General features: G+C 42.4%; 2 protein-coding genes across 7 annotated transcripts in view; one reads left to right on the top strand and one right to left on the bottom strand.

The window, feature by feature from the left end:
• Window positions 1–1850, top strand: part of tjp2a (tight junction protein 2a (zona occludens 2)) — a 30338-nt gene extending 28488 nt beyond the window's left edge. For 2 of the 5 annotated variants that reach the window (XM_029515125.1, XM_029515124.1), the window contains exon 24: window positions 31–1847. In XM_029515125.1, the coding sequence (XP_029370985.1) occupies window positions 31–187 (157 nt within the window). In that variant the 3' untranslated portion in view covers window positions 188–1847. Of the gene's footprint in view, window positions 1–30 lie in introns of all 5 variants that reach the window. The other 3 variants (XM_029515123.1, XM_029515127.1, XM_029515126.1) reach the window with 3 other exon arrangements.
• Window positions 1851–2249: 399 nt separating this feature from the next.
• On the bottom strand, window positions 2250–18039 carry LOC115052057 (amyloid-beta A4 precursor protein-binding family A member 1-like). Of its 2 annotated transcripts, none has more exons than XM_029515949.1 (13): window positions 17881–18039; window positions 12273–14226; window positions 11231–11584; window positions 10815–10854; window positions 10504–10649; window positions 6343–6375; window positions 5977–6063; window positions 5653–5853; window positions 4549–4728; window positions 3733–3945; window positions 3162–3281; window positions 2895–3035; window positions 2250–2801 (listed from the first exon to the last, which is right to left on the bottom strand). In XM_029515949.1, the coding sequence occupies exons 2-13, from the start codon at window positions 14148–14150 to the stop codon at window positions 2730–2732; spliced, it is 3465 nt and encodes a 1154-aa protein (XP_029371809.1). In that variant the 5' UTR covers window positions 14151–14226; window positions 17881–18039; the 3' UTR covers window positions 2250–2729. The 2 variants fall into 2 exon arrangements, with proteins under 2 accessions (XP_029371809.1, XP_029371810.1); XM_029515950.1 differs by lacking the exon at window positions 17881–18039 and adding an exon at window positions 17688–17800.
• Window positions 18040–23197: the final 5158 nt, after the last annotated feature.

Here is a 23197-nt window from a genome sequence, read left to right as displayed (position 1 = left end):
TGGATCTCTGCTTTGGTTTTGTGTGATCAGTTCAAGCTCTAACCCTGAGGCCCAGACTCCATCCAGGCCACTATACTCAGAGACGAGAGGATACGACAATGAGGAGGCCGACTACCGGCGACAGCTGGCTGACCAGACCAAGAGAGGATACTACAATCCCCAGAAATACAAGGACACAGAGCTGTAGGCCCGAAGCCAGGCCTTGACATCATCACCATGCACCGCTTCTCCACCTGCCTCACCATCACTATGAGTGGTCAGAGTTTGTCGCCTTGGTAACAGCTTGTACAGCTTTACCTTTATGTAACTGAACTTTATACGCTAATTTCAGACTCACGACATGCTGAAGTTCAAAAGTTTGTGCAAAGGTGTCTTCACACCTGTCTTTGTTTTTCTGCTGGAGCTTGTCACGTGAGATTTTGGTCTGTATATAAATATCATGTTTTTATGTGTCTGACAATGTGAAGTCTGAGCACATGATGTAACACCCAGCCCCAGTCTGTGCCTCTCGTCTTGTGCTGTTACATTCAAGTCACATAGCTGAGCAGTTGTGTTTTTTTTTTTTTTTTGCTGTGGTTTTGAATGTTTCAGCATAAGCCACAAAGGCACAAAGTGTTTCGTCCACGGCACAGTAGATACTAGATTATAAAGTAGAGGTAACGTGAAAGTTTCCACTCTGATAGATTGATCTTGTAGAAATAAGAAAAATGGCATGTCCAAGAGTCACCTACTGACACAGCATTTGTTGGTCCTTTTGTTTTCATCAGCACTAAGTGTTTAACGAGTCTCTTTAGAGAAGACTCAGATTCACTGTGTTCCCAGGATGTAGTGGTGACACACAAGAGCTGAGTGGATCTGTCTTATAGTGGGTTGGTGTATTTTTGTCTGCACAACTATTGTAGTGTTCTGAAGTTCAAACAACTAAGCTGCAGGTGTAGTCCTCCTTTGGCCATCACTGTCCTGCCACCCTCCCTCCCTCGTCTGCCTCCATGCTCCTTCCTGTCCACACGCTACACTGACATGTGTTTGTGCAGCATATTTCAAAGTGCCTTGCAGCTCTGACTACAGGAGAGAAAGAACAAAGACAGTTGCTAGGATGGTGCATGTTGATTTCCATTTCACTAGACTGGATCATCATCTTTCACGTTGCACTTCACAACCTGAAAAATTACACGTTTTAGATTTAAACTTGAGGTTTTCTTTCTTACTGTTGGCACAGAAATGTGTTTCCTTCACCAAAGAAAGATGATGCTGAGCTGTATTTAGGAGATAGGAGCATCACATGAAAGCAACATCTTGTTATCTCAGTCTAGTTTTAAGATTTAATCAGCACGAGCTGTAATTATGGTTTCTCCCTTCTGACTTGAAGAGAAAAAATGGGTCATCTTTGTGTCTTTCAACACAATTGACTTCAGTCCTTTAAGGAGGTTGTGCAGGTGCTTGGAAAACATCTGTGTGTTTACATGAGCAGGATCGATGCAGGTGTCGCAGATGTGACTGGGATGTCCTGATGAGGGTGTGAGGACCTAAAGCAGTGCAGCAGAGAACCAGCCTACCACACAGTTTGTACCTTTGTCTTTATGAACTGCTCGCAATACAGAGACAATCACATTTTTATGTCATGTTTTTATATTGGATATAGCTCTTTGTATGTGGGAGAGTTGGGAACATGGTGATGACAATCATGTTGGTTGATCAGAATATTTTAAATGTTAGTTTGTAATTGTTACCACTTTTTTTCAGTTTCAGTTTTCAGAATGTTACAGACTTGGGAAATTCAATAAATAAATCATTTTTTAACATTGGGTTTACTTTTTGCAAAGCACCCGTTCCGTTTGTGTGCGTGCGCTCTGGATCACACGTTCACTGACCTGGGAGCTGCCTCATTGCCTGTGCAGTTGTAATAGAGCATTACTTCAGACTCTTTTGTCAATGTTTTTGAATTTATGTACCAGCTCCCATTTTCTGTATTTGTGAAAATCTACAGCGATCGCCCAAGGTCATGGTCACCGTTTCACAATACACTGGTACAACTGTTGGTAAGGAAAGTCGGTCAGTTAGTTTCAAGTAAAACTGTTTTCTTCTTGGATATTTGGGAACAATCTGTCCATTCAAGTGACTACTTCTGGTATCTTCTAAGAGTTACGGAATTTTTAAATCTGATGGCCTTGGGTAAAAAAATTGAATAGTACTGAGAGCTACCGGGCTAACCAGTGGAAGGGCATCATTTTCATCCAGCAGGCGTTTGCAGTAATATGTTGAACTTGATTCACTGTCTGTTCCGTTCTCACCATGCTGAATGAAACCAACCAGTATTTGGATCCAGCCTTTTGTTCAGTTTATTCAGCAGATCTGTACATGCATTCCTCCATTGCTTCAGTGTAGAAGTTATTTATCACTTGGGTCGCCCTGACAACCTATAGGTCCAATATGATTAGAGTACATTCAGATATTACAGCTATTTCACCAAAGGTAATATTTACTCTATTTTTCCACCTAAATATGCACAATAAGATCCACAATTTGTCTTTGGTCAAACATAACACGTCACATTAACACTCAGCCTAGTGAGATAATCTGCCTGCTGTCATACTGGAGATGTACATGTTTACATGACAGTGCACTGTACAGATTAAGGCAAGTCAAGTGATGTCAAATAGAATACAGAGAAGAGGAAGTCATGAGACAGCTATCAGTACTAGAGACAGACTGAGTGGTGAGAAGTGTGTTCAGATGTAGACCGGCTGCTCCTGTGCAGTCAGCAGACGGTACATGGCTGCAGGCATCGTCTTCATGTGGATCTGGAGCACCAAGAAGCCAAACAGTCTTAATGTTTTTAACAAAGATAAACGGGACTTTCTTTTTTTTTTTAAGTTAATTGAGAAACACTTTACCTCTCCCATGGCGTTAGACAGGATCTGAACAATCTTCTCGTGAGGTGTCGCCACCACGCTCTGGCTATTGATTTCGATGATGCGGTGACCGACACGCACGCCTCCTCTTTCAGCGATACCTCCTCTCATCAGGCTGCAGATCTGTCCGCACACAGAGGAGGTGACCAGAACTTTTAACTGTGAGTCTTAAACTTCATCTAGCAGCTGCTTTCATAGAGGCAGCGAGACACTGGGGACAAAATAAAAGCTTGTCTTCCTCAGACTCACAATGCCATTCTGGACACTGAAGCCCAGCTGGTATCTGAGGTCCGGTCTGCGAATGAGCACCATGGTGACAGGAGGACACCTGACGATGTTCATCTTGATCCTGGACTGAGACTTGAGGCCCTGGAGGGAGAGAGTCAGTCAGAGATGAGACCGTTAAAAACAACCCAGCGTTTAAGTGTCTTTTCATACTGCATTAAGGACCAGTGTTTCACTCTGTTCATGCCTCAGCTCACATTTATTCAATAGATTAATAGAGGATCATTATTATTATTATTATTAATAATAATAATAATAATTATTATTATTATTAATAATTATTAGGATTATTATTATTATATTATTATTATTTGTATTCAATACTTTTCTGGACTGATTTATTTCGAACAACAGTTTGACAAGCTGAAACCTGAAAACAACCAAATAAGTGAATGGAAGATTCAGATGAAACTTCACTAATAGTTCCAGTTGTAAAGAACAAAGTTAAAACAAAGTTAAAACTGGACTCCCACAGCTCTGAATTCAAACGTTGAAGGAAAATGGTCAAAGGAAGTGAAAAGAGGCTGGGCTGTACCTTGATGATGCTCTGGCAGGTGCTCAGCGGTAAACCCACCAGACTCGTCCCGTTGATGGTCATGATCTGGTCTCCAATGTTGAGTCGTCCAGACTTTTCTGCCGGACCAGCATGCATCATGCTGGCAATGATGACGGTGGGGAGGATGGAGCCCCAGCCTGACTCCACTATGACCACTCCCAGGATCTCACCTTTCTGCTTCTCTATGTAAACCTGCAACCAAACAGGTCCAGCAGAGTTTTTACTCAGCACAGTCACATGGAATAGAATTTCCTTTTATCGTCTGTGGAAACGGAAACTTCACACAGTAGAAATGTCTTCCAGTGAAGTAACACTCATCCAAACAGGAAACAGTAATGATCCTCACAGTTTGAGCTTCTGGCAGTCAAATTCACAGCTGTGAAAAATGTGAGAGGACAGCAGGCGTTCAGATCAAGCAGGGAGGGAGTCTGCGTCTCCAATTCACCTCCCTGATAAGGCAGGTGGCCTTTTTATTATTATTATTACTTTTACACATTTTTCAGGACAACTGTCACACAGCTGTGACTACGGAGCCAGATGCTCATTTGAAAGCACTGCGAGGCAAACACACTTAGCAGAGAAATAATGGCTATTTTAATAACAAAATAATACTAATGGTGTGACCTGAACTGAAAGTCACTGCAGTGAATGTGGACCAAAGTTGGAAACCTCATGCGGCTCACGCTTCCTACAGAAGTCTGTCTTTTGAAGGTAAAACTGTCCCAGTGATGATGAGCTGTGCTGAACTGTGCACAGGCACAGCAGGAGTCTGCCGCCTCCTGCTGTCTGACTTACATCTCTGCAGTTCTCTGACTTGGAGAAGTGGATGAGGTCGTCGTTGTACATGTCCTGAGTGTTAAGCAGGTCGCTGTACTCCCTCTGGCTCAGGTCCTCGGGGTCAATGCCGTTGGCCCTGAGGAACTCCTGGTAGGCGACACTGAAGGACTGACCAATGGACTGAGCAATCAGCTGGGCCTGAGAAACAGAGAGAGAGAGACAGCTTGTGAGTGACAGTAACTTTTATATTTCCTGTGGCAATAGGCCTCTAAAAAGCTTATTTACATCCTTATATAAGACTCACACTGTGACACTGATAACAGGTATAAGATGAATAAGTCTAGGAGAAAACTCTGCAGCTTTATTTCCTTCCCCTTCATCTCTCACCACATTTCAGGACCTCAGCAATAAACCTGGTGAGGATGGGATTATTGTGAAAATTTCATGTCACTTTTCCTGAGCCAAAATAGCAGCGTTTCAAGATTCTCTTGCAATGATCATGAAAATATATTCCCAGCTCATGAAATGGCTCTAAAACATACATACATCATCAAAATAAACATCACTGCCCACTTCATCTCTTTCCATTTTGTTAAAAACAAATATTTGAATCTTTTTTTTTATATAAACAGAATCAAACAATTTTAAATAAGAATAAAAATAATAAGTCTCTATGAAAAGAAATAACAATAGCACCACTGGCCTATCTGTTCTTTCTCAACTCATATTCCCTCTATTTTTCACTTACAACTAAAGTTAAACCTCATTGGTCTTTGGTTGGCCAGCTAAACAACATTCACCACTATCACTCTATTGTGACAGTTTTTAAAGTAATATATAACAAAAATCTATTATCTTTCCTTCTGAGCAATAAATCAGTATCAGCATGCTCAAAATGATTTTCCTTCATTGGGCTGCAGGTGCAGACAGACAGCATGCCCGAAGGCAGAGGTGCACAACGTGACGAAGGGTCAGGATTGAACCATCATGGATGCCATAGCAACAGTGTGTGGTGACAGTGAGGTACTGCTTTTACTGTGTGCTCACAGTTTCAACTGAGGTTCGTATAGCACAAGCAATGGTGAGAAAAATCGTTTGATTGTTAATCACAAGCGAACTCACATCCTCAGACTCAAACACATGGCAGATCATCCGGTACAGCCGTCTGTCGTCATGGCTCATGGTGGTCTGCTCAGCTGCGTGGTCCAGGTTTGCCTGCGCGCTGCGGGACCGGACCATCTTCCCCCGAGCCATCAGCACCACCATGTTACCGATGTCAGCTATGTAGGAGATGGTCCTCAGCGGCAGGTCCATTAGAGACTCCTGACAGTCCAAAAAAAAAAAAAAAAAAGACATGAGGTACCCACTTCATTTGTTTTCTGTGAGTCCCTGCTAATAACTTTCCTCCCTGGTGATTTTAATGAGGTCTGGGATGATGATCTTTACCTGTGTGTCTGCATTGAGGACTTTGATCCTCTGTGTGGACATGAAGAGATCCACCTCAGCAGTGGACGGAGCCTCGCTGTCGGGGCTCTGCACAGCCGGAGGGGAAACGCCAAGAGAAGAAGTGACAGGTCAATTAAAAAGAAGGAGAACAGGAAGTGTCACCGCTGTGAAAAACTTCAAATCTAACAGCAGCACACTACTGAGAAAAAAAAAAAAATGAAACAAAACCTGTGCAGTTTGACAAAGGAACCAACAATCACACACCAATCAAGAGAAATCTGCATGAACGATACGTGATGATGTGAATTAATTCTGAAGGAGATGTGGTGTTTAATATTAGTGGCAGACCACACAAACAAAACTTACCTTCTTCCTGTTCTTTGCCTGCTTCTGAGCAGCCTGCAGAGATCAGAGAGCAGAACGCACTCACTCAACAGCATTTCAACAAAAACCCACAAGCCTCCTTCACTGTAGACCGTCTCCACTGCAAATGCCAAATTAATGGACAAGGACCTTAAAGGCGTGTGTGTGCATCTGTTTTGTGTGTCTGCGTGTGGGAGGACAGTGATGTTAGCGTCTATCACATCTGACAACGACAGACACCGGGAGGCCTTTGCAGCAAATACTATCAAAAGTTTTGTCCTCATCAATGTGACACAAGCCGGCCTGAGGACATAGCAGCAACCTTGTATGTTTCTTGAAGACGCCTCGTCTCAGCTCATGGTTTGTCTTTACAAATGTTGGCATGCGCCACCATTCCTTCTCTAAAATATATCTGTTTTGTTTCAAGGTTTGAGATCCAAACCTGCCTGATCACCTTGATGTGGGTGCACTCAGTTAAAGCCAAGGGCTCTAACCCTTCAAACCACACTTTTATTACACCACTCCTAATATGTTGCACTTATTGTGTGCAGCTACATTTGAAATCACAACTGAGGAGATGCAATTTTTCAAAAAGCCTCTAATTACCAGGCTGTGGGAAAAGTTGTGGTCAGCAGCTGCACATGATGAGTGTTAAAGTTGGAGTGAGATTAAGGTAATGACTCAATTCTTTCTCACATCAGATGTCTGACTTGGAGCAGAATGCCTCTACAAACAGAATGAATGATGTGTGTCTGGGTTTCCGACTCTTGTCTGACTCAGCTATTTAGCAGGTCGATCACAGCTGTATTTTAGTAGCTAATGTTTACATTCAGCTGTCAACTACATGTTGGTTGTATAAAACCAGTAGAAACCAAATTTGGACTCTCTCCGGACTGTGTGGTACGGTCTGTCAATCAGACAGTAGCCACGGCCCCAATGTGCATCAGCCCTGACTTCATTTAGACAAACTCAAATGCGCAGTCATGCACAGTTAAATCAAGTCCTGAAAGTGTTTTTCTCTCTCCTTCTTTGGGTAAACCTGTTTTCTTCTCCTCAGGTGTTACTGATGAACTTCAGGTAATGAGACTGTTAGTGGTGTGATTAACTGATTAATTCAGCTGATGATGACGAGGAGATAAACCCTGATTAAGGGTTGAATGAAGTGTGGGCTTTCCATGTGATTCGATTGGTGCTGCCTTTAGTTAAAGGGGTCTTGTGTTGCTCACAAACTCACTTCAGTCTGCATCGTCATCAGATCTCTGATAAAGCGGACACATACAGCTGACTAATGTTTGTTTACTGTGGTGACAACATGTTTGTTTGTGAAAGTCCTGGGGCGAACACAAATCTTTGTGAGGCTTCGCACCACATCGTCATGAGCTGGAGTCGGACTCCTGAGCTGCGGTGGACATCACTGTCCAACTGTCACCTCCACTGCTTTATTGTGTAGTTGGCAGGCAACTCATGGATTAATGAGCGTCTATAGTTCTACGCCGTCCTGTGCAATCTGGCCTAATTATGTTTCACAAATGATATTTTTAGAAATGCATCTGAAATGGAGCTTTGCTTGTTGAGTGTATTTTAACTACAGTATGTCTTGTTTGAATTTCCAGTTTCCATCTGGACTATTTAGTCATCTATGACAGCAAAACTCTAAAATACAACTTTGAAGATTAGAAGATGAAGATTATTTTCACATCTATTTTTGTAATTGCTTTACTTATGTATTTACATTAAATGTGGCTGTATGAGTTTGTAAACTTAAGTCATCATCCTATGAGGGATATTCTTCATTCATGAATCTGAAAAACACAGCTTTGGGTATAGGTTAACAATGTTTATCTTCCAGATGTGGTGTTAAATCAATAAATAAATAGATAAATGCCATAAGGAAATAAAATGTGACAAAATAGTTTTAAAATATTAGGTTTTCAAAAGTAAAGGAAACAGCTTTGTGATGCAATAGTCCTCCACAATGTTCGACAACAAATTGTCTAACAGTGCAAAGACTGAGATCTGATCAATGAGCAATATGATATGGGCCCTGTGATGGACTGGGGACCTGTCCAGGGTAACCCCGCCCTCACACAGAGTGAGCTGGGATTGGCTCCAGCACCCTGCGACCCTGCGGAAATTGATAAGTGGTAGAATAAATGAATGAACATAATCCGCTAAATACATGCCAGACATGGACAGTCCGAATAATATGCAGCTTTCTGTCTGTGCTGGTCATTTGCTGCGTTGCTGTTGAACACCGACACCAAAACATTTCCTGTATGATGCATGTGAAGTCAGTGGGAGGCTTTCACTGTAATGTCTCCACTGAGCTGAAATATATTTACAGTCTACATTTTCTTGAATTTTGACCTAAAGATGAAGCTGAAGTATAATTACATATTCAAAAAGGTGCATAATGTCGACAACAAACTCAGTAACTGAAATAAAAACCACTTAGCAGCTGAGCTGGTGTCTGACTACAGCAGGAACTGTATGAGCGTGTAAACATTGTTTTTTAAAAATGCCAACGCCCTCCGAGTTAAACAGTGATTTATAGTTACATGTGACCAAGAAAAATCATCGTAACCAGCTCCAAACTGAGTGAATACATTTTACATGAGAGAAAAAAGAGAGCCCTGGCATCAGATCAGAACTCTGTATCGGGCTGGGCCCTGAGCTGGATCAGTGCATCTCAACAAGTGAGATGTCAGCTCCTGCAGCCTGTTTGACATCGAGCCTTCTCTTCCTTTTCCCTTCTCAGAAAATATCTACTCCCCTCATCATTATACAGTCTCCAACCTTCTCCTTCCCCCTACGGTCCTCAGACCTTAATGGAGATGATGTCCTGGAACTGTCAGTCAAAAAGCAGAGTTCGCCTCAGCTCCTGTCCTTTTCCTGCCTCTGACTTCCTCCGCTTGTCTCCTCAAAATGGCAACGTCTCGCTGTGCACAGTTCTATATTTAAAAGCCACGCTGTCACTGCAAGCCGTCTTTCACACTAACTCCCTGACACATCCTGACCTCAACTGACTCACAATGTATTCACACAGGCAGTGTAGTATTTTTCTGGACATTTTTTACTTTATTAGAGCTGCAGTGAGACAGAGAGGGAGAGCGATATGGAGCAAATGGCCTCAGATTGGACTTCGTCTAACAGGTGGGCCTTCCCCAGCTCTGACATTCTTTGTACACCATTATCATTTCATTCAAAGATGAAAAAGGCCGGCTTTATGTGTTCTAGAGTTAGTGTGGATTCTGTTTTCAGAGTCAAAAGTATATACGCTTTGTGTGATGCCTGTTTGACATCATGCATTGTGATTGGAGCAGAAAGTGGGATCTACAGTCTCCGGGGCCTTGAACAGCGGTTTATATAACATCCAGTGGAGCTGGGAAGAGAAGCCTGTGCGACTGTGGATCAGGACCAGTGATCTGTGGATGATTCATTGTGCACAAACCCAAGGACTTTTTGCCCTCCGGCTGTGTTGCTCACTGAGGATTTCTGTCTTTAGAGAACCAAATATGAAGTGAACCTCAGATACATCGCTAACAATGTGTCCAAGTGTGTTAGAGAACGAACTGGAGCTGCGGCTTTGATCTCTGAGCTGCTTTTATATACACTTTAATACTTTATGTTTGGCTTAAACTCATCTTACTCCTCGCCTTACTCCATGCTACTGTCTGACAGTAGACTGTGTACTGTCTAACTATGTGAAACCAATAAATCCATGTTTGCCTGTGGCTGTGCTATTTCATCAAATGGAAACTCAGACATATTTCATATTCGTATTTTTGGCACATAACTTAAAACATATTACTTCACATTATCTTCACATATACTTAATTGTACATTTTACTTCTAAGTGAAGATATTGACAAATTGACAAATTAAGATGATGACAAATCAATGTTTAACCTTTCAAGATAGGACTTAAATATAGAATAAAAACTAAAAATTATGCATTTAATAACAAGTTAAACCAGAGGATGTTTTAACAATTATTATCATATTTACTACATACTGCATTATATTAACCACCCCCCATTATATTTCATTTCAACTCATCTCACTTCAATCCAGTTGAATTTACACAATCAGACAGTTCAGTCTTCACATATCATCCCTTTCTTTCTCTATGATTAAACCAAATAAGCTTTTTCTTTCTCTCACCCGCACTCTGGTCATGGCCTCCTGTGCCTGCTGCATGCGGGCGCTCTTTGTAGGCGTCCTCTCTGACAGCAGGTGGGTGCAGCCCAGGTAGGTGGCTGCAAAGATGATGCCGTCAATGAGATCTTCTGGGTCGCATGGTCCAGGGACTGCATGAACCAAAATGCACTCATTAGAAAAAGGAAAGACAGTAATCAAGCAGAGCATTATTTTTGTAGTTGGAACACATTTTGTAGATGAGACTAACTGAACTGAAATATGAACTCATCAGATAAAAACAATGGCGGTGAATCAAACTATGATTTTCCACTTACCATCCACAAATGTGGGAAAGGGAGGAAGAGATCTGCGGATCTGAGGAGGCACAAAAAAGAGAAAGTAGATCACCATCCTTATTATTTCCACTCACATACTCCAGGTCTCCCCCAACTCATTTATATTCTACAGGACTTTCACCGCTGTCAGCCATTCAACTGCTGGCAAATATACACCTTGGAAAAGATCGCTGTCTTTGCAGGATTTATCATCTTACTTGAACGTCATGTTTGGATTCCTTGCCCCAGAAGTTGTTTTTAAATTTTTGTCTTCATATTTGAGATGTTTTTAACAGGATCCACGGTCCAATGATTTGAACTGAAGAGTATGTATGCATGCCAAATTAGTGATTTGCACTCTTTCCGTGGGTGCACAGACAGCAAACAATACTTTTATCCTGATGAGATGACCTCACCTCCTGGGCAGACGGCTGCTGTGGAGGTGACTGTGGTTGACCTTGTGGTCTCAGCTGTTGAGGCGGAAGTGGCTGAGGCTGATGTTGATGCTGCCGTTGCTGATGCTGATTAGGTGGCATGTGAGCATATGATTGTGGCTGTGCGTATGTCTGCGGTGGCCTGGAGGTGTCCCTCTGTTGTGACTGGTGGCCTTGGTGGTGGTGGTGGTTGGGGTGGGGCTGTTGTTGGTGATAATGTTGAGGAAGTGCTCTGGAGGACTCAGCTCTACCTGGACTGACTGGGTCTCGAAGTGAAACCGAGCCATAGGCAGATGGAGACTCTGACAGTGACTGAGACGGGGAGTGAGGAGAAGACTGGGCGAATTAAACAGAGAAAAGAGAAAAAGAAAAGAGGATTTAACAATTTAAAAAATTACTTTTTTGAAACTGCAATGCAGTAGCTCATGCCGACACCGTATTCCATGGATCCATGATGAAGAATTTGGGCGTAGATCCAAGTAACACAAAATGAAATGAAAGGCTAGGATGTAAATCCTTCCTGTAAAAACTTCCTGGAAGCAATCAAGTCAGATTTAATTATTGCAATGCTGCAGTCCTTGGATAAAGTCACTCGTCAGCTTGGTCTTAAAGGAACAGGTCAGCATTTTAGAAAAGAAAGGTTCATATAAAATTGTCACATTTACAATTCTGATCAAGTGTGTTAAACTAAAAAGATACAATATAATAAAATCATCTTTAGTTCAAATAGATCTTTTTCTACTTTGGATGGAGAAAATTAAGTTTCCCTTTGTCATCCAGATTCCATGCCAAGCCACACCAAACTGCTTCTGACGCAAACTCCATCGTAGAATGAAAGTGAATAATTCTGAACTACTCCTTTACTTTATATATATTCTGACACACATATATATCTCTATATGTGTGTGTGTGTGTTGTGTCTCTGTGTTTACATGTTGAACCACCAAAGCAAATTTGCTACCTGTGCTAAAACATTGTCAGTAAAGAACAGAAACATTCAGGTTAAACAATAAGTCATACTAACATGGGCAGCTGTAGTCTGCTGCAGTGGGTATACATCCTCTGTGGGGCTGATCTCCTGCCTCATCACCCATATTGGCTCCATGGGCTGGTCAGGTGTGTAGGGAGAGCGCACTGTCTTGGTCTTCACCTCCTCAATTGCCTCCTTGATGTCTTTAATTGCCAGAGTAATGGCGTCTCCAGAGCCCCTTGAACCTTCCTCTCCAGGCAGACCCACTGCGTTTCGCTCCTCCTGGGCTTCACCTAAGCTGCTCTGCCCAGAGGAGGGGCTCTTGTCTTGGGTTCCTGTATGTCTGTGTGCCTCCCTCCGATTTTTAGAGACAGGGCTTTGAATACCACTGTCCCCCTCACCGTCAGACTGGCCATCATAGTGGTGCAGCCGGCAGCCAACAGAGCGGTCCAGTGGAGAGTGATGTGAACTGCGCTCTCTGATCTGTCTGGGTGCATAATGAGAGCCCTTGTTGGGGGAGGGTGGAGCAACTTTTTGTGCATTCGGATCTCTGTTGTTGGTGAAAGGCTCTTGGTGGGACTCCTGCTCATTAGGGTCAGTCCTCCACTTGGGTTGCCTGCAAGGTTCCCTGTATAACTCAGGGTAGGAAGCCTTAAGGGGCTCAGGGAAAGAGTTAGGATGAGGTTTCGGCTCTTGGTAGGACTCGTAGACAGGCTCCGGGAAAGACTTTTGGTGGGACTCTGTATAAAAGTCTGCATAGGTTTTTGGATAAGATTCAGAGCAGGAGGTGGAGTGGGACAGCGAGCACGATTCAGAGTAATCCTCATCTTCATCTTCATCTTCAGGCAGGTCATTGTCAGGTAGGGGGCTCATACTAGTGTCCTCACTGAAGTGGTCCATCTGAGGGAAAGGTGGGACATCAGGGGATGAAGGAGGGGTTGGTGACTGGAGCGGCGGCGGGCTGTGGAGAGGTCCGTCCATGCTGAGGGAAGCAGCACTCTCCGTGTCAGAGCAGAGATCTGTGAATCCACTTCCCTGAGCAGCAGCCTCCTCAGCCACCTCATCCATCACTTCCTCCTGATCCTCTTCCACCCTCTCTGCACATTCCCCTTTTCCAACATCCACTGTCTGCATGTCGTCCCGGCTGCAGCCACGGTGGCCTGTGGCTGAGCAGGGGCCCATATCATCCTCTGTCTGTTCTTGTTCTTCATTGTTCGCCTTAACTTCCTCCAGTTCCTCCTCACACTCCACTTTATGGTCCTGGAGGTCTTCTTCTGCCTCAGGGGGTGGAGTGTATTGGGAGTGGGGTTGAGCATTATGGAGTACAGGTATAGGTGAGAGGTGAGTGGGGGTGACAACAGCAACAGGAGTCTGGTGAGTCTGGTCTACCACAGGATCATCTACTGAGTGCTGCAGCACCTGGACATCTGCTGGACGTTCTCGATCCTCCGCACTACGTGAAGAGTCCTGCACCTCTCTGTTTGGCTGCCTCTGTCTGTGATTTCTGAGCCTGGGGTTAGGATCACCATGACGACGGTAGCGCGCAACAGCAGGGCGGGGTTGTTGGACAGGATAGTGCTCAGTGTCTAGACCGTCGGCCCCATCTGGCCTGGAGGAAGCCACCACCGGGACCGGACCTTGAGGACTTTGAGCCTGGCTTTGACCCTGCCCCGATGGAGGTCGGCGGCGGTGACGAGATGGTCCACGGGCTGTGGGCGGATGGTGGTGGTGGTGAGGAGGGTGATGATGATGATGGTGATGATGATGGTGGGGATTCAGTTCTCCATCCTGGTTGAGCATCTGACATGGCCTCCAGGACCGACGTACAGGGGGTTCCCCAGGTGTTGTCCCATTGGCCTGCCTATTCCTCGGAGGCAGCTTGTGCTCTTCACCTGCTTCTCCCGTCTCTTCTCCCTGATATTTGTAGCTCATGGCTGGGCCGTGATCTGTCTTTGATTTTCAGAACATCCTTCTCTTGTCTCCAAGGAAACCCCGCTCATAGCACAGCCTGGGAGAGACGGAGGAGGGATACAAATAAAGGTCAAATTACAGAAATAATAGATCCACTGAGATTGAGAATTAAAAACAAAATGTGTGAACAGGACTGTAAATCAAAGAACAATTCCTTTTGAAAACATAGTCAGACATTTTAAAAGCATTTACTGTTAGACAGTGGCATTAAAAGGTGCTCTTTCTTCATCTCTGATCGGATATTTTGATTTTAGTCGTAATTTCTCACTGAATTTCATGTGGGTAAAATTCTACAATCATTTATTATCCTGGTTGATCAATGTGTTTGTTTGTTTTTTTTTCCAAACAAAGGTTTAACAAAATCTAAAAAGCTAAAAGCTTGCGTATTCAACTGAAACAGTTTTTTTTTGGGTTTTTATCTCTGAGTGACACAAATCAGACAATGTAAAGTTGTGATTATTGTCACGGCCATTTTCCTCTATCTGCATCAGTGTCCTTCAAGCTTGTGAAACCACCCTCCCATCAGTTGTTGAAAGTGAGAAAGAGGGCACACTCACATTATTCATTACTCACACAGTTACTTCCCTTGTGTCTCCATTTGTACAACTGCATTTGGAAAAGCCAACAATAGACACAGATCTACTGAGTGTCCATTGAGAGCAGCTTCAATAGCTCCATTCCCCAACTATTCATCTTTCCTGAAGTGGATAAATACTCAGCAATGCTCGGTTGTTGATGACTCTGACTGACTGTGTCTTTCATCAAGTCTTGAAGGTTTTCATGTTAAAACTTCTATTTAACCACTTCAACACAATGCTCTATACATAGACACAAAACAAACACTCAAAGGAAATATAACAGTAACGTGCAGTATCAGGCCGGGGACTCCCTGTCTCTACACTGCTAATAGCAAGAATCTAAATCCTCTGGGATTCATCTGGGCATGCACAGCACTTTAATCTCCACTACATTCATGCGTCAACCAGCAACTGGCAGATGGCACAGGACGGGAGAAGAAAAGGACAAGGAGGAGGAGGAAGCACAGAAGGACAAGAAGGGATGTCTCTCCAGCATCGGATAAGACCTGACTGAGGGCAACAGATAGGGCTGCGCCATGAATAATAAAAGTCTTCTATGAGTGTGAAGACCACATATGATGAGGCTATCAGGGCATCCATAAGCTATCTCATATCACAGCCCTCACTGTGTCCGTGGTCAGCAAGCAAAGGAACCACCCCAGAATACTGTAGTATCAGGACGTTTTAGTAGCGAATTAAGTGTTTCCAGAAAAGATTACCAATGGAAATAAATGTACTGAACCTACATGAATACACTGTTTGATCAACAGAATGTATTAATGTTTGACTCAACACACAAAATGATAATTATTTGCTCATCTCCGTAAACAATGCACAAAACATATATTTGAGACCATTTAAGTAATCTTCATTGGACTCTAAACCATGGTTGTCGTCATATTGAGATGCTTAATGATCTTTAGAATTTCTGACATCTATGATGTACTCTATAAGATGTTGTAAAATGTCTTACTTAGAGTAAATTCAAGAGATTAGAGATTAGATGATCAACAATTTTTTATCAGTCAAAATAGAAGGGGATCAAAGGAGCAAAACATTGTTTTAATTTTTAGCATGTTTTCCCAGCCCTACACAGGTTCGGGATAACTGCTGTGTAATGGAAAGCTTAATTTAAAGGGGTTACATATCAGGTTTCTTGGCTGCTGAATATGTTTTGTTGCCCAGAGTGAGAGGTAAAAATTTTCACTTTCCGAGACATTCAGCCATCGTTTGCCATTATTTACAATACAGGTTGCCAAAGAACCTACTCATGGACACTGCAGCGCTGCACTTTCAGAAAGTGATGAGATGAGGCTAGGTGGTTGGCATGCTATCTTCAGTAAAAGAAATTAAGCAATACAAGTAGAAATACAGTACCAGGGAACACCATGAATGAATTTCAAGATCTCCATTTGTTTGGAGTGTATTCATTGCATCAATGAATGAATCATGAATGTGAGTGGACTTCAGTGAACGCTTGAATAATTATATGTGATATTGGCTTAGGAGGAATCAGAAGGCTGAATGACGTGTTTGTCATCTTACACAGACAAATTCTATCCTGAAAATCCTGAAAAAAAAGTCTGACAGAGAGAAGAAGTAGAGGGCAAAGGTTAATGTTGATCCTGTAATCTGAGCACAAACTGCAATTGCCAGAGAGGGAGTACGAAGGGGCACAGCAGGAGTGAGGGCGGGCTCCCAGGGAGGCTAATGTTCAACTCTGCCAGGAGTCACAGCGCATGGGTGACAGAGATGGTGAAGTCAGAAAGGAAGAGCTGCCCTGGTCACAGATGGCTATGGAGGCAAAGCAGTGAATCGGACCAGGCCTCCAGAGCTGAGAGCCGAGCACTGCACTTCCATCTGTCAGAATGCAGTGAAAGCTGCGGGGTGAGGGATTTACTAGCCCATTAATTCGCTGATCTTATACTGACAGACAAACACAGTGACAACAACACACGTGTGCTCCACGTACTCGCACTGTAGTCCTGCACTGTGTTACATGGACTCAACAGTCAAGGACTCCTGAATCAGAGGCAAATGGTGCTGACAAGCAAATATCTGTTTCTGTTCACCTCACCTACCCAAAGGTATCTAATAAGATCAGAAATCCAGACCAAAATTCGTTGCAAGCATGTAAAATTAAATGACTGAACTAGTTTTCACCTGTCCAACAATATTAAAATCCTGCATCAGTGGAAATCTCGGTAACTGTTGATCTGCAAAGCAAGGTTTTTGTCGTGACTATGAGATCTTCAGAAAACAAGTCAGGATTTACTGCACACGGTTGACTGATCAAACAATAAGCAATTATTAATAATATTAATAATAACAACACAAAACAACAACGTTGATAAAAGATCTAAACATTTTGATCAACAGCAGGAAACATTACCTCGCCCCACCTTCTGAGCTATGCGGATTTTCCTGCTTTCCTTTCATTATGTAACATGAGATATAGTAAATTGAAATTATTCCTCAGCTTTATATTGTTGGACAAATAACATTTAGAGACATGATCTAAAGCTATGAGAAATTTAAAGAGGCATTCTTCACTAATTTCTGACATCACATGGACAAAACAACGAATCAAAAATATAACAGCAGATTAATCATGAAAACAACAGTCCTCACTTTAGGGGATTCTCCTCATCCATCTATTTATGACTCATATTTCACACACACAGTGACAGATCCACTCACTTCCCAAGCCCAAGGTTGGTGTTTGAACGCATCAATGGTCGTGTTGCTTCCATTGTGTTTACATGTTAAAAACGCAATTGCTCCAAAAGGAGAAGATCAATTCACGTACAAGTGCCAAACTGGCAAGTGCTCTTATTTTGAAGGCTGCTCGGATCCCCCTCCTTGGCCCCGAATAATGTTACTACACAACCCGGATTGTCGGGTAGTGTCATTCTTGCACCTGTATCGCTTTGGATTGCGTGTGCAGTCCAGGACCTAGTTCGTCATCACAGTGTCCCAGCCTCTCAAACGCCTGACACCTTTATGGGGAACACTGAAAACCGTCCAGATTACACCTCCGCCATCAGTGAAATCCGAGCTGAGGACTCACAGCTCCGCTGAGCCCGGCCTCCTGTCACCATCCGCCCATTTACCTGCATGTCAGCGGCGGAGAGGCCCGGGTCCGGCTGCCGCAGTGCACATCGCCCCCGGCCCCCGTGCTCGCTCGCTTGGTCTTGGCTTGGTCTTGGCTTGGCCTGGTTTGGCTTGGCTCGGCCCGGCTTAGCTCGACTCGGGTTGCCCGTCTCTGGTCCGTCCGGACAACTCTCACGGATTAAAGCGCAGAGCTCAGCCCCGCCCTCCGCGCCGTGACGTCAGAGCGGATTAGGGATGCACAGCTGATGGCGGCGGCTCGGCGGCGGCCCTCCTCCTCCATCAGGAGCTGTCGTGCTCCCTCGGTCGGCCGGTGGCGTCGCTGTTACCTGCCTGCTGAAGATGCTCCTGGGCCCGCAGAAACACCTGTGACATCCGGCCAGGTGTAGACATGTACACGTAGACGGCGCCTTGTGGAATAAATTGATAGAAGTAGATGGACATAATGTCATAAAGCGCTTAATTTGCTTGCATAAACACGCACTCCTATACTTAAACAGTTAGAGACCAAAAAAGATTTTCAGATGACTAAAATAGGAGCTTTATTGATACACACAGGTTATGTACACTATAAACATTTTTTGCAGGAATCACACTAAAACCCTTTAAAAAGAATGGCTTTGCAGATTTTTTTTGTGTGTTGCCACTCTGTAACTGCAGTGTGTTGAGTTATGTGGTGCAGCCTTCATTTGTGGATCACAGAAACAACTACTGACTGTCGATTCCACACTGTGTTTCCTGAATGTGCCCACCCAGACCAAACACACCCTCAGCGCCAATGTCAGCCCGTGAAAAGTGACTGATTAACAACACCTTGACACTTCAACCAGACACCGACTACTTTCCACTTTTCCCCCTGTGGCTATCTTTGGGAAACCTAAATAGTACGACAAAAATTAGCCAAGCAATTTACAACAATCTCACTAAAATGTTTGAGGCAAAATACGAATGAAGGCTTCATCGTTTGAAAGTGGGCCTGGCCGCACTAATTCATTATTTATTATCATTATCATTATTTATGTTCTGAATAAGAGGTAACATACAAGATTGTTCTTCCTCCTGTTCCTTTCCAATAATGGATGTGTAAACTGAGTTGTTAAATTCTCAGCTGTATATATATTTTGATGAAAATCTATACTACCATGAGCAGAATAAATCAGAATAAATGAATGAATGAATGCATGGGAAAACATTGTTTTCATTGTTTTTTAACTATGTTAAAAAGGCCGAATAATGTAGTCTATGGGCCAATACTACCAAAGGTAATTCCCTCAGATTTGGTTTGGGGTGTAGAACGGTTGTGACAACTCCACGCAGCACAGATATGAGGCGAGCAGCCAAACGGTTCTGCTCCGATGCTTGACTCATCCAATATGGCGGCCACGTGTCGCTTAGCCATGTAAGCTAACGTTTAGTCACGACAAGCTAACTCATTTTAGACAAGAATATTTTATTTCCAAGCAACAAATGTCAAACATAGATATGACCTCCCTCCTCCTCCTCCTCTGTGAGTTTTTTTAAATCTGAAATAAGATATATTTCTCCTACTTTAACTTTAGCTTTAACATCATTGTTCAGTCAGTCCTGCTGATCAAAGATGGCCGCTGAATTAGAAACACACTGCTCAAGCTCATATATTCAATAATAATAAAGTAGCTTTCGGTGTGAAATGGATCGGCTTTGGGGGATTATGTAAAGAGAATTGTTTTTTGTTAATACACAAAACTAATGCCAGTTCATTAATAAGCAGAATTGTTTTTTTCGTCATAATTGTTCATTGGAAAAGCCACAGGCCTACACATTTATATGGCTGCAAGGTGCAGTCAAAACTTTATCCAAAATCTTTATTGTGCTTCCTTCAATCTTAATATGGGGAGTCAAGAGCTCATGAGAGATCATAGCCTTCCTTTTCTCTTGAATTGTGCTTCACAGTCTCCATCATTAACGTCAGCTAATGTAAAATGTTTTGAGACAGACATGTTGGAAAGATATTTAATGCAAAAAAAAAAAAATAATAATGATAATAAAAAAACCCACAAACACATAAAAGAACAAAAAATTATTGCAGTTACCCCAAATGTTGTTAATTCATTTTACTAATGGGACATGTTTGTTTGTGTCTCCCTAAGACTCGTTGATTTGATGTCATGATATATATATACATATACATATATATATATATATATATATATATACACATACACATATATATACGTATACATATACACATACATATATATATATATATAGTATGTAATATCTTTACACATAGGTGGTTAAGTGTTCATTTAAATTATAAAACATTTACAGGCAATAACATTTATTTATTTTTTTATTTTTTTATTTTTTTCATTTTAGCAAGCAACATCGTGTTTGTTGCGTTTTTGTGTTAAAATTCACAAAAAACCTTTGTGAATATAATTCCTGTTGTTAGACTGGCATCAATGATGTATTATGCATACATATGATGCTCGGTGTGTCACATGTAGGTGGTGTCTGCAGGGCCCCTGGTACAAGAATCTGCTGTCACTAAAGTAATGCCGCGTGTCTACAGATTGTTGAGCTTCTGTAACATATTCTCACCTAAGTCACGTGCACCTTTTGGCTGGAGCAGCTGTTACCGTGACAACAATGTGTGATGGAGGACGATGGTGATGGTGCGGTGTAGTAACCATGGAATCGAGTCTGTTATGGGCGTCTCTGCAGCCACACATCTCTTAGCCCACACAAACAGCCTGCACGCTTCTGTAAAGTACAGGCTTTGACTGTTGGGGTGAACACGGAGGCGTGTATGACACATTTTAATGACCCGAGCCAATCAGACGGTTCAAAAATAAAGAGTGTGTCGTGCAGAATCAGGTCATCAGAGTGTACCTGAGGTAACGTCAGCGCTCTGCTGCTGGCATTAACTTATGTCAAAAACCTATATTTCATGCCAGTCCAGCTCTCTGCCCTTCCATTTCCTGAGACGGCATCAATAATTTGTGTGCGTCTCTCTCTGCATAGATGAGGATATACTGTGCATGTTCTGTTAGTGGTTGTATGGTATGCAGTGAGCACAGACCGGAGCCATTACTGGAATTAACGCACATTAATGTTTTATCATTTCACATTACAGTTGTCTCTTATCATGCAGACAATCAGTGACCTCGATTTAAAGCAGACTGCAGGTTCCCCTATGTTCACAGGACCTTCCTGATCCACATTCGCCTGCAGGTCTGCAGGTGGCGCTCTGCAGCAGGAACAGACAACACTAGAAGCAAAGGATGTTAAAATGTTATGGCCACAATCTACGTTCCACATGTTAACATTGGCATTGCAAGCACGCTATAATTTAGCTCTAAGCATTGCCACGTATTGCCTCAGAGCTGCTAACATGGCTATAAACCGATTTAAAAATAGATCAGAAGGAGTGGGCTGAAGCATGAAATCCAAAAATACTGTTACATATTAACAAGTTGCAAATGATAGCTGATCTACTGTATTACCAACCACAAGAACGTGGTTGTTTGTGGTGTTATAAAACTGAAAATAATAAATGATCTTTTAAGGATTATAACACATTTTAATCAAAAAAATTACAAAAATGAAAATGAAATTCTAATTACAGGGAACAGGCTGTCAGTGGCTTTTGCTCTGTTCTGTTTCTTTGTCATGGTGCGACAATGTGGTGGCCTGCCATGATCACATGGAATAACACTGACTAATACTGTTTTACAATATTTCACAATTTTGAAATTATTTTAAAGTGCAAGATGTTTATTCGTGGATTTTTGTTTTTTTTCTCCGCTGCTTTCCCGGACCATGATGTTTATTCAGGCAGTTATTCTTTATTGAACTAGTTGAGTCATAAATATTCAAAAATTATTTTTATAGCTTTATAAAATGTTATTCATTCTGAGTAAGGCAACAGACTCCAAGACAAGTTTGCAAAATCAATTTCCCTGTTTTAAATATGAATAATAATAATAATAATAGAATTTAAAGGTCAACATTCACAGCATCTTACACTTAGACATTCCAATACGGAAGAAAATACCAGCTCTTCTATGATGCTTGTTCTGTTTTTGTATTGAGCCCAATAGTCTGAATGGTTCCCAGAGGAAGGGTGGAGGGCCAGAGGGAGACCCAACCTGCTGATCCCTCTACATACTGAGGAGATACTGTAATAACTTGCATCATTGTGCAAACATTACTCTGCATGCACCGCACATGGAACTTTCTGGTCCTCTTTGCCTACTTGTTAAAGCTCTGCATTGTTGATGACACAGACACAGGCAACCAGGAAATTAAACAGATGGCTGATGGTTTGTGTGGTTGGAAATTCGAACCTGTTGAAAACTAAAAATTCTCTTTGGGCCTGAATGAATGCAGAAATCCCTGGACCTGTAGTGATCCCTTAAAAACAGGAGAGATTGTTTTCTCCATTCACAACCAAACTATTTGTACTGTTTGACTTTGTCCTTGAAAATATTAACTATGTGAGCAATTTTTTTTCTGACTGACATCCTCAATGTTTCCTCAGGAATGAACATTGATGACGGCAGTCTGGCCATATGGAGAAAGTCACTTCCCCATCTGGTTTGAAAGTGTAAATGATGTCCGTAGTACCTCATTAAAACGCTGATAACTGAGGGAGTCAGGAAAGGAATGAGCATGTATAAGACAACACAACTCCAGTAAAGGGAAGGAAAGAGAGGTGGAGAGAGCACGTCTGACAGATGGATCACAAATGTGGATTTGAGTCCTCCATTGGAAAAAAATATTACAGTCTAATCTCCCATATCCAACATGGTACATTCTTTTCTCCTCTAACTCGGATTGTCATTCTCATCTGCAATGTCACTCGAGTGAATGTGTCCAGGAATCAGATGAATTTTTTTCTATCAAGTTTTTGTTCAGCAAAAATTCTTTGTGTGTGTGTTGATACACTGTTTCAGTTGTGTTTTGCTGGATTTAATTCCCACATAGCTCATACAGATTTAATAGTGTTATGAGGATGTTTGGATTTTTTTTTGGATGTACATAATTAGTTTAAAACACTTGAAAAATACAAAGGAGCCATTGGAAGCCATTGGATGCAGGCACAGTTGAGATCATTTAGATACACACAAAATAGTCAATGATACATTTGTACGCTATTTGGCCCAACATGATCTGCATGTGGAAGGCATATGCTGTTGTTGGAAATGTCATTCATGTAGAGATAGAGAGAAGCATTTACTGTTGGTAGGAGACAGGAAGTAAACAATAGTCTCTATTGTCAAAGTCAGACCCGTCCCTCTGACCTACCGCTTCCCTGAGATGTTTTGCGACCAA

The sequence above is a fragment of the Echeneis naucrates genome, chromosome 12, assembly GCF_900963305.1.
Source record: "Echeneis naucrates chromosome 12, fEcheNa1.1, whole genome shotgun sequence".
NCBI lineage: Eukaryota > Metazoa > Chordata > Actinopteri > Carangiformes > Echeneidae > Echeneis > Echeneis naucrates.
Note: the sequence above shows the minus strand (reverse complement) of the source record. Positions and strands in the feature narration are given on the sequence as shown.

What these genes read in the sequence shown, in the direction of transcription:
- LOC115052057 (XM_029515949.1), bottom strand. Translation starts at nt 14,150, where the DNA reads ATGAGCTACAAATATCAGGGAGAAGAGACGGGAGAAGCAGGTGAAGAG. An exon ending in AGCAGACTACAGCTGCCCAT is followed by an intron (nt 11,585 to 12,272) that starts GTTAGTATGACT and finishes TAATTCGCCCAG; the next exon opens with TCTTCTCCTCACTCCCCGTC. An exon ending in AGCAGCCGTCTGCCCAGGAG is followed by an intron (nt 10,855 to 11,230) that starts GTGAGGTCATCT and finishes GTGCCTCCTCAG; the next exon opens with ATCCGCAGATCTCTTCCTCC.